A 17,589-nucleotide genomic window follows, 5' to 3' on the forward strand; every position below is an offset into this window, starting at 1 on the left:
AATTCTACGTGGATTAAATGTTAGATTCTGTGTTGGATGTCTTTGATCACATACTGGCGGTAGTTTATGAGTGAAAAAAATGCTTAACTACACTTCTTTCTGTTTATTTCGTGGAATGAATAGAGACTAAAGTGTATCACAAGAAAAATTATTTATCAATATGAAACTGTTGAGACTGTTGGAAGTTATGGAAATTATGAACAGCCATTTCACCCTACTGCGAGGCTACTATGCAGTGCGCACCTACGATCGTGCATACCAGTTCAGCGGTCTAGAAGTTAAGCTTTCGCATGCGAACAAAGGCCCTCGGTTCGATTTTCGCGTGCAGAATTGTGGGTGCACACTAGGATGAAGCTTTCACTTACGGGTTCCAGGTTTTTAATGTTGACCTAACTTAGATTGGTTCATAATTTTAATCGACATCATTTAATATATAATGTTGAATTAATCGTTGTCTAAGTAAACTAGAAAAGGTTTCTCTTAGTTTATGAGACATGATCAATATACGATTTCGTGACCAGGTTTACTTGTAAATGCACTCACATCAGTTGTCATGGAAAAAGATTTATCAGGAAGGCAGAAATCAAGAAAGATTAATGCAAAATTATTATTTTTTTGTTCATCATATTTTTGTTAATTGTCAGACAGTTATCGTTGTCAAAGTTTTGTAGTTAGTATTCGTTACGTACTGACATTAATTTGGAAACAATTGGATAACTAAGAAGCACTATATAATTGTCTCTTTCTGGTATGTGACTCTTGAACAAAGAGCGTCCACGATAACACCAACGATCGAACCCAAGATCTTTAGGTCCTTCAAATAAACTTGAGACCACTGAATCATTATCCACTGGCTTATATTTCCCACTTTAGTGCTTCATGCTTCTCAATAGTTGTCTAGTAAGGCAAATATAATTTAAACTCTGAAGTTCATCAGTATCCTCAAATTATAAGTTATAGTTAAGGCAGTTTCATGGCGTAAGCGACTCAGACGGTTATGGTGATTTTTATAAACGACTGCTTAAGTTTTCATATTGTTTTACTACCAATACTTAATATTAACTCTTAGGGATACCAACTTTCTAGGCTTTTAAGGTACTTATCTTAAAACTGTGTAATGGAGATTGTAGTAGTAAATTTTCCTACATTATATTTGTTTCGATGAAATGGTTTCTTCAGAAATCACAGAATCTAATCACGTAATTCAATAAATAGCACACAACCTTTCATGATGCTAAATACTTTAAAGTAGAAACGGAATTAGTGAAATGGTTGGTATATTTCCTTTCTTGAATATTCTTCGATAAAAGTAAAGAGAATACATGGATTTTCATACATTAAACATAATAAGTGTAGTGAAAATGATCAAGAACTTTTATGACAGGAGCTAAATGGGGATAAACGCTCTTCAATTATACTTTATGGTATTTTTAAAAATGATTACTTATCATATGTATGTTCAAGCGGAATATATTTCGGTAATGTCTATTTTGTATTGCGAATTTTTAATTGTAATCAAACATATCGTACTGAATAAAGAAGTTACTATAATTGTAAACTGTTTGGAAGGATGCTTCGATATCGCTTGCATTTATAAGATGATTATGTTTGAACTAATGAGTAACAGTAGAATATGCGATAAGTCTTTTCAGGACTTATCGATTAGATATGGGCTTTATTAGCTCAGAAGATCACTCATATATTGTGAATCTATTAAACCAAGAAGGAATACAGTTTACGTCTGTAGTTTTAAGTGGATGATTTTATTATTTTATGGTAGAATATGTACCGTTTGTGAAGTACTCTACTCCATCTTAAAAAATGATATTTTTAATGAACACAATGGTAATAATCACAGTGTCTTTATAAATACTTAGAAATAGGTCATATTTCTTTACAGTGTAGTGAAATATTGTAGAGAACAATAGTGATAGTGATTGGGGTAGGTGGTGACCGAAGAAATCATAAAATAGTAACATAGTTTCACACATAATTTTACACTTTATTGAACTTTCTAGCCTTTACAACGAAACATTACTATTTATTACCATTACTATTGCTACTTATTGCCCTGACAACTATGTATACACTGTTATAGATTTAAATAAAAAACTGGGAGATATTTATCAGCTAGTTTTTGTGATATTGGTTTCCGAATTTAAGGTGTGATTTAATGAAGTTATTATGCTCACAATGACACTTGAAAGTTTTAGGTTTGATCGTGTATGTGTGTCTGCGTACTTGGTGAGATTGTGACTGTAATGTGATTGTGATTGTTAAATGAAGTGTATATTTTCAACCAAATGGTATAACTTTGAACTCTTCGTTGTACTTCTTAACAATGTATCAATAGTTCCCGCTTCAAATAGAGCAAAATTATCCTATAATTACTGGATCAACCTGTTTTCACAACCTTTTATGTGGCTTGATATGTTTGTAGATTATATCATCTTTGTTAAGTGACATATATCAAGATCTTGTAAAGATTTTGAAATAAATGTGTTGCGAGACTCGTCACAAGTGACGTGATTAGTTGTAAAACGTATCTGTTTTATACAACTATGGTTTGTTGTAGGTTTGAGAGAGAATAAGTTCAACAAAACAAAACTACAAACGGAATCTACAAAGATGAATAAACCATAAAATATAATTATACAAGACATTTCTACTTGAATAATGTAATGGTAGTGTTATTAAGAATAGAAATGAATGGTTCAAGACTAAAGTGTTCAACTCATAGATAACAACAACACCATAAGAACCCATCTGAGCTACAAATTGCTTATGCCAGGATGTGAATCAGTCGGTCTGAGATGCGGCTACGATTAGTTCAATGGAAGATTAGCCACATCTGATTTTTATCAATAACTCAACGTGAGTTTATTATGTGATTTGACAATTATAGTCTAAAAAATCCATGAAAACTTGAATTATCCCACATTGTCGTTTTCATGGAAGATTTCAAAGAATTCCTACTGTACGTTTTATTGCCAGTTAGTTGGCGATGTGTATCGCTTGTGGTTTCTCTATACATGATCTATGTATTTGTTTTTCTAATGTAAATGGTTTAATAGGTACATTTTCGACTTGATGCAAGTAGCTGGAGGTAAATTGGAAAAGACATCACCTGTTGAATATATATTTTCCTGTACTAAGAAACTAAGTCGATAGACAAAATAGCTTCTGCTTTTTGCTTTCTTTATTATTTTGACAATTATTCTTTTAATATCATCATATTTTATAGTTTAAATGACTGGGAATGATCATCACCTTGTCCACTTGAATTACATTTTTATATAACGGATAGCCATTACAAATAACAAAATCAGGTCTTAATCAATTGGAGAGTGACTTACATACGAACCAGTTTCCTCTAATTGCCTATCATATCTTGTTATTTTTTGTGTTTATACTTACCATTTGTTATAGAAAATACTTTTCTTCTGGTTGATGCTCTTGATTTTGATTTCAAATTACTCTAAGACTTAAATCGATAATACCATGTGGTGAGCAGCAATTACTTGCTCATTTATTTATTTATTTATTTTAACACATATATATTGGTACATGGAGGCACCAAATACATATGCGCCACACAGATCCCATTTGATATGTGTGAGGGCTGTGATACTACCCGGGTGTCCAAACCGAAGCAGGTGGTTTTCTTAGGGGGCCACACCCTGAGCCTTCGACCTGAAGGTCTGATCCACAAAGCAGTGGAGTAACGTAAGGAGATGCATCCCCATGGTAGCCGGTGATCAACGATTGGTTCATACGCCATTTGTTTCCTTAGGATTCTGGGGCCCATGTACACCATTGATTTGGAATCAGGGTTTTCCAACTTCCATAAGTGGACTCTCAATGTCCACCAACCCGGTTAAAGCGCCGGACATTCGCTTTTCGTCCTCTCAATTTCGTAAACAACGGTAATGCCACGAGAAGGCAATGAGTAGGACTTCTCTGACAGAGGCTATATACGCGTGGCCATGTGAGAGCATTTTGAGAGGGAGATCGGACTCTCCCCACTCTCGACCGTACCAGGGCATTTGGGGTCATTACTTGCTCATAGGGTATCATCGCACGTCATCGATTGATCATCATTCCTCTTGCTAATTTAACAATCGAACATTCATTTATTAACCTATAAAACCTCAAATTTATAAAACTTTCAGAGAAGTCTGTAAAAAACCATTCTCTTTGAATCGCCTATCAACGATCAAAAGAACTCTCTTCTTTCAATCGGCAACTTAAACATAAATGCTTTATTAAATTTTGATAAACCATGTTTTAAACAACTTTTGTTCCGAAAGTTTGTCTACTATGTGTTTCGTAGACCGATAGAGTGAACAAAGCTTTTTGGAAGTTACCAACAAAAATTACTGCAAAACTACGGTATACTGGCAATCTTTAGTATTTCTAGACGTGACTTCGTAATCGGTACGCCTTTTACTAGCAAATAGATGTACAGATTGAAAAAACTACAGATCTATCCTTAATTTAGTATTGAGACTGTTGAGACAAAGGACCGATGTAAGTTAGACAATCATTTCAAATCTGAAAACACCGGACAGCTCATTTGTCCAAGTATAGGACTCTTCAACAGTACGCTTATACAATTCCATCAACAAGTGTTGAATCCAGAAACTTCCGTCTCGCGCGCGAATACTTAACCTTCAGACCACTGTGACAGCTCGGGTTTAAGCTGTTTACGGTGGTTTTACGTAGCTAATGATTTTTGCAAGATACACAACCGGTTTGTTCTATCCTTAACTAGATCATTTTCACCACAAAGATTCATTCGAGAAAATAACGGTTTATATTTGGGTCTTTAGAATGCATTGTGTACTATGATAACGTCTCATAGTTTTAACAGTTTTTACGTGAAGACTAACCGAATGTTTGAAAAAATAACAATGTTAGCTTTTCAACTGAAAATCATATGATTAACACTGTGATCTTTCAAACCGTCTTATCAATATATGTGCCTATTGTATAATTTATCTGTAATGACATTACTTAGTTGAGAGCTTACCTTGAATAGATGAAAAAACAGAACGAATTTTTGTTGGGTACCATTCTGTATAAAATATGTTTTTGGACGGGTATCCTTTTGCTAACATGACAGTTCTAACAATTTCATGCACCAATCTGTTCATATCGTAGTGTTCTGGGTGGTCCATCTTGAACCAATCAGTGTTAGAGAATGAGTTAAGAACACACTAGAAGATCCCTGTGTGAATTGTATATAAATTTTAATGTTCCTACCACAGTATCTTTGTTGTTCAAGTTTTTGAAATGTACCTTTAGTTGGTCTCAATTATTGTCCTGATTTGAGAAGAGTTGAGTGAACTATAGAGTCGTAGTAATACCAAACGTTAGAAAAACAAAACGTCTTTTATACAATTTATCTTTGGAATCATATGATTATCAGTTTATGATGAGATATTGGATAGTTTCTCTCAATTTTAAATGATTTTATCTTTAAATAAGCGATTAGCTTTTACTGAACGTTTAACCATAAGGAAAGTTAACGTGAATTTTCCATGAGAAACTAGATGAGGTCATCTTCATCCTGGTTTACTCGTCCAATGTAGTATAATCTCTATATTAACATAAATATACCCTCGAATTATTTTTATGTTTATCTTTCTAGTGTAATGTACAGTCATGTTTTCATAGCACACAATGATTACTGTTATTATTATTATTTCTAATATTATACTTCATTATTCGTTAGTGAACAAATACATTTTATGAATAATAGCACTATAGTCTTTATTTAAGTGCATATATATATATATAGTTAGTTTCAAATTACATTGTATATATATTGTGCAGTAATTAATTCAGGATAGTTTGTTTAGAAAAAGAAATGACAGAATGTGATTATAAAGTGTATAATGATAATTGAACTAATCAATAATGAGACATAAATGGCATTTAATGGTTTAATTAATTTATTGTAATATAGTTAATATCAAAATAACAGATAATGGTACTTTCATTTGATTGTAAATAGTTTTACACAAATTAGTTACATGATAATAAGTAAGATTGTACTGTCTAATTCTAAAAGTTAGTTCATTAAGTGTCACATTTAGAATAACATAATAATATATTATTACCATTTTGAGACAAAGTTCTCAGTTATTGGTTCATTATGTTTCCATTGGTTATTAAAGCTTAATTATTGGTTTTAATGGAATATTTTTTTTCATTTGTAATTTAGGGTCATATTAATGGTGTATATCGCATGGGGGTTTTGTGGAGATTGTAGTAATTTCAATAGTTGAGATCATGAGTCAATTGAAATAACTACAATCTCTACAAAACCCCTTCTGATACTTAATCAATATATGCTCATTAGTGACTGGCTTTAAGAGGTATTTGCTAGAGTTCTAGTGACAAGCAGTGATTAGTGGAGTTCAACCAAGTCTGTTATGAGATAGTAAATCACTGAAGATAATGGTGGATGTGTTGCTCAATTTCGTGGATTAGTTGAAGTTGGAAATTAACACCATTGGATGCCGGCCAGCTCAATGGTCTAGAGGTTAAGAGTTCGCACTTGAGACTGATTGATCCTGGGTTTGAATCTCGTGGGTGGCGGGATCGTGTATGTACACTAGTGAGGAGTTCCATAATAGGACGAGACGGCCGTCCAGTGCTTTCAGGTTTTCCATGGTGGTCTAGCTTCAATTGAATGATGAGCTCAGTTATTGTAATGGTGTTTAATTATTATTACTGAGTATATTATTCCTTTATGATAATTTATATAAAGTTTTCTTTCGAAGAGCTGTATTTATTATTCTTTTTGCTTAATAGAGTATCGATCGAAGTCTCAGCATAAAGCTTTACATGCAAGATAATTTTATTTTAGTTGAATGAACTTTATGTATATTTACTTAAGTTTTGGATTTTACTAGTCACAAATCGATCTCAATAAGGGTACCGTTGAAAATCACAGATTTATTTTACTTTTTTATTCAAACACATAAACATTGGTACAAGAAGGTACCAAACAGAAATGTGCCACATAAATCATTCGATTTGTGTGAGGGCTTGCATACTACCCGGATTCCCGAACCGAAGCAGGTGGTTTACTTGAGTGGCCACAACATGAGCTATTGACTTAGCGGCCTAACCTACAAGGCAGTGGGGCAACGTAAGGAGACGTAGTTCTTGGTAGCTGGTGACCAACAATTGGTTCATACGCCATTTGTTTCCTCAGGATTCTGGGGTCCATTTACACTGTTAGTTTGGAATCAGAGTTTTCCAACTCTCCTAGGTGGATGTTCTGTATATACCAACCCGGTTAAAGCGCTGGACATTCGCTTTTCGTCCTCTCAAAGGTATGGAAAGATATCTCAGTAGCTCAGAATTTTAAGCGTTCGCTGAGAGATTCGAAGGTACTGGGTTTCATCCATAATGTGGTTGTGATTAGACGTTAAAGACTAAATGACTGTTCAAGATTCACTGGTTTCCAAACGTATCTCAAATGTGATCAATTTATGACAAATACAACCTATATATATATATATATATATATATATATTTATGCACAGATTTGACTAATTGTTTTCTTTGTTTAATCAGAGATGAGACTGTATAGTGATTTCGAAGATAATAAATTATTTCTTCTTATTTATATTATCAGATGAGAAATAAGCATGTGATAATATATGTTTCACAGACACAATATATGTTTCAGTTATTAGCCTTATTTAGAATACAATAATCAACAAATATCCATTTCAGTGGTTAAGATCATGATTCAGTTGAAGCTAGATCACCATGGAAAACCTGAAAGCACTGGACGGCCGTTTCTTCCTATTGTGGGACTCCTCAGCAGTGCTCATCCACGACCTCGCCCGCTGCGAGGTTCGAACCCAGGACCTAATGGTTTCGCGCGCGAGCACTTACTCACTAGACCACTGAGCTGGGCGGCATTCAGCGGTGTTAATGTCCAGCTTAAACTAATCCACGAAATATCCATTTCACAATAATAGAATTATTTATCATCCCTTGTAAAACATGTGTTTACAAATAAATAGACATGATTCATTGTTAACCTTTAATAGTTTAATCTGCTTTGATAAACTGTTTTCTATTGTTGTTGTTCTGTGTTTTTGTCTGGTTTAATTAAATGTTTTTTTTTCAAAAGGTGAGCCAGTTTTAATACTAGTACACAGTGCTTGTTTATTAAATACCTTTTTTGATATAATGATGAAAAACGTTGTATATTCAATAAATGGATCATGGCTAGTAGTAGAAATCTTAGATGAATATTTCATTCTGTTTGACTCATCATTTGCATGTTTACTGGTAATATAGATGAAGGGAAAAATATTTAAGAATAAATTCAAGAGAAAAATGGGCTCTACTAGATCTATGTATACGTTTATTTAATTCGATTAAATGTTTATTTTTCAGTATGGGATTCTGGAGGTTGTTGAATTACATTGAAATCATAAACCAATCACTGTTAGACCAGTTTGGGATTTATATCTTTTAATTAACGGAAATTTCTTACTATTGAATATATTATTTTAATGGTTAAGATCATGAGTCAGTTGAAGCTAGACCACCATGGGAAACCTGGAAGCACTGGACGGCCGTTTCGTTCTATTGTGGGACTCATCACTAGTGCGCATCCATGACCTCACCCGCTGCGAGGTTCGAACCCAGGACCTAATGGTTTCGCGCGCGAGCACTTAACCACTAGACCACTGAGCTGGCCGGCATCCAATGGTGTTAATGTCTAACTTCAACCAATCCACGAAACTGAGCGACACATCTATCATTATCTTCACTGAGTTACTATTTCACAACAGACTGGTTGAACTCATCATCTTAACCATTGAAATTACTATAATACCCACAAAACCCATCTGATATTATTATTATGTTAGTTTTACGAGTAGTAAGTTACAATCTAATTTATTTATTAATAACTTCTCTGATTATAGCATGGAGTAAAATGAGTTTAAAATCAATGATGTTATAAACAAACTTTATCGAAAACATTTAATCAGGTTGAACAAAGCTTTTTGTGAGTTTACATCGAAAATTTCATAAAAATGTAGGCAGTTAATCACAAGAATGTACTTGCACTTAATCTTTTCAGTAATCATTTAACACTAGTCAGAATGTTCTTGTTTCTAAGTCTTTATGTGAATGCTGGCATTGGCTTGACAAATTAAACAAATGTAGGCATAGTGAAAGCTAAAGTGGCTCATGGCAATCTAGGAGCCTTCTTACTGTTATTCTAGTTGTAAAAGGTCGATTCTACAACTAGTTAGTGTAAGCCGTTTCGCCGTGTCATTGCAAAATTACCCTGTCGAGCTGAGTATGTTCGGAAAACATTTTCGTTCAATTATCTTTGTCTCCGAAGGATTCGTAATATCTAGTAGCAAAAACAAGTTATTAATGGTAAACTTTGAAAATATGTGTTCGGATACAGTAAAGAAAATTTATTTGGTACCACCATTGTGAAACACTGGATTCTGTGACTTGGACATGTTTTATGAACATCATCTCAGGTACCTCTTCATCGTAAATTATCTGTCAACACTGAGACTAGTCGAAAGAAGAAAATAGATAATTCGACTATAACATAACACCATTGTACGAAATAATACTATATCGAACGTTCAATCTCGCTATCCATTACTAATTCTTGATGGATATCTTTTAAGTGGTATAACGACATGGTTTGAGATATTATCAGACTTGATCCAGAATAAAAGCAATGGTGTTTCTGATGTAGTTTTCTTTTACATTCATTACAAAAGTTAGGAAAACTCGCTCAATTGAGAGATATCTTTCTTGGTCATATTTAAAATCTAATGGTATCTCTTATTATATACTATTTTCATTCACCTATCACTGTCCTCTCCTTTAATTTTACTAAGCATTCCTTTTTTTATCTATGTCACGCATATGTTTCTGATGTTTAGTTATATTAGAATTTATATATATTAATTACTCCATATTCCCTGAAGTTCAATAGCTTTCTCATTAAAATCAGTTCATGATAGTTCAAATATCTCATTTTACAAAATTAAACAATCTCCATACAAACTACTCATAATAAATTAACATACATATGTAGTAGTCATCAAAAGTAATTCATAGTTTACCCTTTAAAAAAAGATTCTAATTGAATAATTAAAAACAGAACTATAGAGAAACGAACACGAAAATATTGAATATTTGAATTATCTATTCAATGTAAATGTGTACATTTGTATTAATTGATTAGTTAATTGGTCAGTTAGTTACTTGGTGGAGATTTAAAAGATGTAAAAGCCTTTATATATCTGGGCAGCATCATTGGTGAACACGGTGGATCTGATGCAGATGTGAAAGCGCGGATCGGAAAAGCAAGAGCAGCATATTTACAACTGAAGAACATCTGGAACTTAAAACAACTGTCAACCAACACCAAGGTCTGGATTTTCAATACAAATGTCAATATAGTTCTACTGTATGGGGCAGAACCCTGGAGAACTACAAAAGCCATCATCCAGAAAATACAGGTGTTTATTAACAGCTGTCTACGCAAAATACATCGGATCCGTTGGCCAGAACAAACCGAATTCAGGTGGAGGAAGAAATTAGGTAGAAGCGCTAGAAGTGGATAGGACACACATTGAGGAAAGCACCCAACTGTGTCACAAGACAACCACTTACATGGAATCCTGAATGCCAAAAGAGGAGAGGAAGACCAAAGAACATATTACGTCGAGAAATGGAGACAGACGTGAGAAAAATGAACAAAAATTGCATATAACTAGAAAGGGAGGCCCAGGACAGAGTGGGATGGAGAATGCTGGTCGGCGGCCTATGTTCCATTGGCAGTAACAGGCATAAATAAGTAAGTAAGTTACTAAATCATAAAGAACATAGAACCTGAAATATATACGTTTGTATTAGTGTAAATTGTCACACACACACCATATCAGCACATTGAAATGAAATACTTATTAACTAATTGAGAGAATGCATGTAAAAGACTTGCATTGTTTAGAAATTTAAGCAAGGTGAATAAGGAAATAGGAAACTATTTTATTTACCTAAATATTTGATATCGTTACGTATATGTACTTTTATCATTATCATTATTTATAGAGCGAAAAAAGAGTCCAATAGTAGTTTAGATGATCTATTGATGCGCTTCCATTACTAATGTGGTGAACGAATACTTGGTAGAGAGAACCAACTTATTGTTTAACATTAAATTACAGAGTGACTTCGTGAAATATGAAAATCATACATTAAATACATCATTTGCACATCTTCTTTGCATCGTCCTTTAAATACTCCATTATTCTTTTGATTCTGTTGTTGTTTCGATTACTCTGTGAATTTCTTATTGTTCTCCTCATTTAAATTTTCTTCTGATTGGGGCTACATACTACTCATATCTGTCAGTATAAGTAGCCTATACCACACTATTAATACTACTACTACTACTAACTATCATTTCATTCTAATAATTACATCGTTTGTTACTGACATCATTTATGATTTAGACATGCCTACTGTTTGTTGTGTTTTAGTTTTGTCAATTTTTTTTTTAGAAAAGAAAAGGTAGAAAGTGTGATTTATTGTTTATTTATATTTACTTCAATTGATTGTTTACTTTAGTTCAGACTTACTTTTCTTTATCATTGTTAACTCACTTCTTTTTCTATTTGTAATTCGTTTCTGTTAAGAAAGAAACGTTATTTGATTATTTTATGAATCATTAATCTGTTATCATCTTCATTAAATCAATAAAAGTTTTTATTTTATTCAGTGTGTTGTTAGCTACTGACAAAATGTTGTAGATTTAGGTTTTATAATTGTTGTAACTTATCAGTCACAATGAATACATTCAATTCTAAGTGATAATACTACATTGGAGATATGAACTTGAAATATTGAGCTCAGTAGTCACAGATATCATTATTGAACTAGTTGATTAATGATTGATCTGTATGATAAAGATGTTTGTATTAATTTGCTGCTGTGTAATTAAATAATATCATGCCAGAAGGGTTTTGTGGATATTATAGTAATTTCAATGGTTGAGATCATGAGTCAACTGAAGCTAGACCACTATAGAAAACCTAGAAGTACCTCGCGAGACGAGGTCATGGATGCACACTGCTGAGGAGTCCCACAATAGGGTAAAACAGCCGTCCATTGCTTCCAGGTTTTCCATGGTGGTCTAGCTTCAATTGATTCATGATCTCAACCATTGAAACGATATTATATTTTCATATTTTTAATATTGATTTAATCAAACTGATTGGATTTCATGGCAGACCTTGAGTTTTTTTGTTTCATTTACTTAGTTCACGATTGAAATTTTGTTTACGAACAATGTCATCATTCAAACAACTAAAATTTATGAATTATAATTCTGATCAAGTGATTTAAATGAGAGCCAATGAATAAATATCTCACTCAGTAGTTCTCTAGCTGATTCCAGTATATGATGTTCATAGCACAAGTATATTGACTTGTTGATATAATGTTTTCATTAAAAGTGTTGTAACAAATTAGCTCTCAATTCTAAATGAAATATATTAGTCAGAATACATAATATTGACACTGAGTTTAATAGTTCAAAAGTGCAATGGATGATAGTCATTTGTGAACATATATAATAAGTGTACAAGCATTTTTAACTCATGTGTATAGTCCAACTATGAACTACTAGAGCATTTATGAAACCATATAAGATCCTCATTTGTAAAACTAAAACTTTTGATTGATGTCTGACAGATTTGTGTTTCATTGAAATCATGAACCGACGGCCACTGAAAACCTGGGAGCACTGAACAACCGTTTCGTCCTAGTATGGCTTTTCTAAGCAGTGCCCATCGCCGATTCCGAGCACAGGAATCGAACCCAGGACTTTTGGTTGCGTGAGCGAACACTCAAACTCTAGACCAATAAGCCGTCATCCGCGATATTGAGCCACCACTTCCCCTTGTCTTTGGTGAGTAACGTCCTCACACCTGACTCGGTTATGTTCACGGTTTTTCACCTATTTCACAAATGTAACAGAAGCGGATGCTTGTTGGTTGGTTTGTGGTTTACACTTTTCATTATTTACTTATTATCCGACAACTTATATTGTCTCTACCAGATACCTAATATATAAAATAACAGATAATCCACTGCTGTTGCATTTTATTCCATTGTTTTAATGTCGCAATCTTGTTACTGATACTACTCATAATTCGTTGTTAATATTATATTCACTGCAGCTAGAAATATAAACCATTGGACACTAACTTAATAGTCTGAATATTAAGAGCTCGAAGCAATACCTGAATTTTCCGGTTTCAGTTACTAAGGAAATCCAAGGATTCGCATTGCTGAGGATACTCAGACTAGGCCTACTGGTTTTCAGTGGTTTTTCAACCAACTTGGTCTAAATGTATGAAAGTTTAAATATAAATAACAGCTTTATATCTCTCAATTGATATATTCAATCAATTGACTAAGTATCCAGTTTTCCTACAATTTTTCGGTTGGGATTTGGAAAAAGTCGACAGTTTTGTGAGGAAATCACTAGTTCAACCAATATAATCATATTCTATGATTTTGTCATTTATTGTCATCATTGTCACCACACGAACCGAATATCACATTTTTCTACTAGTATATATATATATCCAAGCATAAAACAAACTGGAAAATTTTATTGTCTATTTAAAAGTTTATTTATTTAATTTTTCAAATATGATTCCAAAATTATTCAACCGTAAACTGTTTTTTTTTGTTTTAATGTTACTTTCCAGACTATTTCGATTCATTTTGATATCTACGGTTACGTCATCATCATCATCATCCATATTCTATCAAAGGAAATTTGAACTATTCATTGATTCACTAAGGTGTATTGTATACATTGGAAAACATGAAATCAATGTACATGAATATGAACTCATGTAAAACCAGAAAAGATATCGCTGTAAGATCATTATGGTTTTATGCTTTATTATATCCTGAATTATTTATTTATTTCTAATGTTTGTTGGGTGATAAAACTGTGGTCGTTATGAAGTGAACATTATTTATTCTAGACAGTTACAAATAATAATATAATTTGAAATAATTAAGTCATGATTCATTTTGTATTGTTTATTTAAATCTTCTCATTGATGTTTAGGACTGAAATTGATCAGTCTATTATTGGTATATGTTCATCCTTTGTAGATGACCTCGATATTACCCTATTTTACAAGTATTATAAGCAAAGATGGGTAGATAACGCGATGGCGTTTGAAACGAACGGTATAAGGTTCGAGTCCATGGGGTGAACATTAACTCTCGGATGCGGGTACATCCAGTTGACGAGTCCTAAATAGGACGAAACATGCGTCCTGATTTCCACTGTTAGCCACTATCCATCTTTGCTTATAATACTAAAACCATGATTGAAATTTCCAGAAAACCCTGGGTCATAGTACGTATACATATAACGCTAGGAGTGTTAGTTCTCCAAATATTGCTGATATATCTCGTTGATAAGAAATGCCAATCTGTGCTTCAAATAACATATAGTGAGCTCTTCAAAACATTTAAAATCAAGTGAAGTACACAGTGTTATAGTATCAATAGTTGCTATATTGTAACTTGGATGATAGAATTCAATTAGCAATCAAGGTCTAACAATACAATATTGGTTATTGTTAAATGATCACTCAGTGAATTTTTGATAAATAATCGAAATAATTGGAGCTGAATTTCTCGCATGAAGGTTTGTTTAATTTAAATTGGCACACGTTTTTTGGATTAAGTAATCGATAAAGAGATAAGAAACCATTTCAAAGTGCATAGTTATGTGTAGATTTTACATAGTTTAAAAGTAAGTTATGAGGACAGTCCACGGGTGGACCCAAGGAATCTTCTTAGCTCAGAAAGAGCCGAAGATATCCCACCCAATCATCTTTTGGAAGAATATTCCAAAGTCCCTACGTGGAGCTTCCCTATTGGACAAATGCTAATAACCCCCTGTATGCGGATTGGAGGACTACAATGATGATTTCATTTTTACTAAAAACTATAAATACCTTATAGATTTGTATCATAATTGATACTGTTTGGAATAGCATTTCTTTCACGTGTCTTCTGTCTTCTCATTTGCGACTTGGGAGTGTTCTAGCGTTCGAGCGCTTATGTTAATATACGTGGTATATTAAGAATCTAAGATCTAGTTGTAACAACTGTTGCGTCAAATGAGAGGTCTCTGGGATTCTCGGGGAGAATGAAGTTGATGTAGTTAGCTATAAACCAACATTAGTTGGTATAACTACTATAAAAATTAGTTTTCATTAGTTGTTTGTAGATCACCATCATATTAAAGAGACCAATATATGAATGAAGAATATTCTTTTCAATACATTCTATTCAGGTTCTACAATTATGTATCGAAATTAATAATCCGAAAAGTGACCAGGTTTAGGGTAAAGCGCTTAAAACGTTCACATGCTCGAATGATTCTCCCCAATGCACAAATGTTTCATTTCCATATGTGATCCCTCATCAATGAGCATTCATGACCCTATCTGGAATAGAAATCAGGACTGTCGGTTCCGCAACAAACGCTCAATTGGTGTAAAGGTCAAAGTCTCGATACTTTCCAGTTCCTCCTGGTTTCATTGATTGTTTTACTAAGATCGTGATCTTAATATCAAAAATCATTATTTATAAAGTTTATCAACTGAATAATCGTTATTTAAGCGCAAAATCACAGTTAATAAGTTAGTATAATCCACATCCTATGGAAACCAATACAAGAAAATTATATTGAATTAATTAGTACAGAAGTAAATAAACGAAAAGTGTCTTACTTTCATATGTAAATTATTCTTTTAGATTGATTTTCCCGCAATACGTTATACTTTTAAAGATTCAGAATCCTTAGCAACATATCACTTCAATGATAGAAAGAAAACACTATTACGAGAATGAATTGATTTCTGTTTTCTTTTTGTTGCATAAAACCATTCGAATAACTGGGTTTTTTTCCCACAACCCCTATACTGATTTCTTTTTTCTGTTTTCGAAAGATACAAAACTATTAACGTTGTTTATTTTTTATTGGTTAAAACGTTTTAAAACGAACAAAATATTCATCAATTTACAACTCACAGTTATTAATGGTAGTCATCACTATGGATTATTGTCACTTATTTTAAAAAGAAAATGTTTAGCTCTTTTTTACACGAGTATTTTCAATTGTTCTTTTTGCTTTATTCCACATAATAGTAAAACAGTAAGATGAATAGTGACAAAAAGCAGTCATATTGATTTGGTTTAATGTTTTCTTTTTGCATTGTAACTTATTACCGAATGCATATAAAGAATGGAATTTCCACATTCGACTAAACTATCGTGTTCATCAAGTTGTCATACTCATGTATTTATGTATGGTAGTATGTAGTAGGATTGCATGCCGTCTCTCTCTCTCTCTCTCTCTATATATATATATATATATATCACTTTCCGTTGAGATATCACGTCAAGCTTTTTTTCAGTTTCAAAAATACTACTGGTTATCTACTTATGAACAAAACAATGACTTGAGTGAAAAAAAGTGAAGGAAAGGCAGTTTGAAAAATAGAAATTTTCTTGTCTACTGATAATTACTGCATTACTACTATTATTTTTAGTAGTAGTGTTGTTGTTTTTATCATTATGTATACTTTCTGAAAGTCGTACAAATATTTAAAGCAATAATAATTATGGATATATATTCAAAGATTCAAGATAAGTTAGGAAAAGAAATTATCTAGTTGTGTTGGTGTATGCGTGTGTGTGTGTTTGTGCGAGAGTGAAGGGATGATGAAATAGTGAAAATAAGAACCATTTATAGAAAGTACAAAACATCATAATTTTCATGAATACGATTATTACTTTTCTATTTGTATTACCTATAGTTAGTTGTTGTATATTTGAATATATGAAAGGAATGTGTGCAATTGTGTATAGATTTTTAGTCAGTTGTCAGCAAAGGCAATCAAAGTAATGTTACTATATTAGTAGTATCAGAATGTGAACGGGAAGAATGTCATATTGAAAAAAAAACACAATTCTATTGAATTATATATAATTTCTTATCTTTTTCCTCCATAATTTCTATGGCAACACCAACTCACGCACATATACAAATAACAAACAAACAAAAAACCCAAAAAAATGTGTATACTGTTGAATAGTTGCAAGTAACGTAAACTATTTGACATTGTAAAGTTCGTCTTTTTTTTAAAAAAAAATGTACAAACTAATTTAAAATGAATTTGTTGAATTTTTAATGACATGAACTTCTTCTATTTCAGCATGTAAGAAAGATCTTTATTAAATTCTTAATTAATAAATAAAGGGAAAAAAATGAATGAAATGCAATCTAAACAACTGAACGATATTCTAGGGAGAAAAATTTTTTTAAAAAAAATAGGATTTTTCTTTCAAGTTATTTTTTCATTAGTATTCCTCATTAGAATTTAAGATTAGCTGTATATAAGCCTGAGTAAGGAAGATATATATTTATGGAAGTTGTGGAAACTCCCACGTACCTGGAAAGCA

At 32.6% G+C, this 17,589-nt stretch overlaps 1 protein-coding gene across 1 annotated transcript in view; it reads left to right on the forward strand.

The window, feature by feature from the left end:
- The window catches only part of CASKIN2 (Caskin-2), a 66,581-nt gene that overhangs the window by 6,836 nt on the left and 42,156 nt on the right, over window positions 1-17,589 (forward strand). The window contains exon 2 of the mRNA XM_051216979.1: window positions 13,800-13,972. Coding sequence (XP_051065608.1) covers window positions 13,919-13,972 — 54 coding nt within the window. The 5' untranslated portion in view covers window positions 13,800-13,918. The remainder of the gene's footprint in view (window positions 1-13,799; window positions 13,973-17,589) is intronic.

The sequence above is a fragment of the Schistosoma haematobium genome, chromosome 6 (assembly GCF_000699445.3).
Source record: "Schistosoma haematobium chromosome 6, whole genome shotgun sequence".
NCBI classification, from domain to species: Eukaryota; Metazoa; Platyhelminthes; class Trematoda; order Strigeidida; family Schistosomatidae; genus Schistosoma; species Schistosoma haematobium.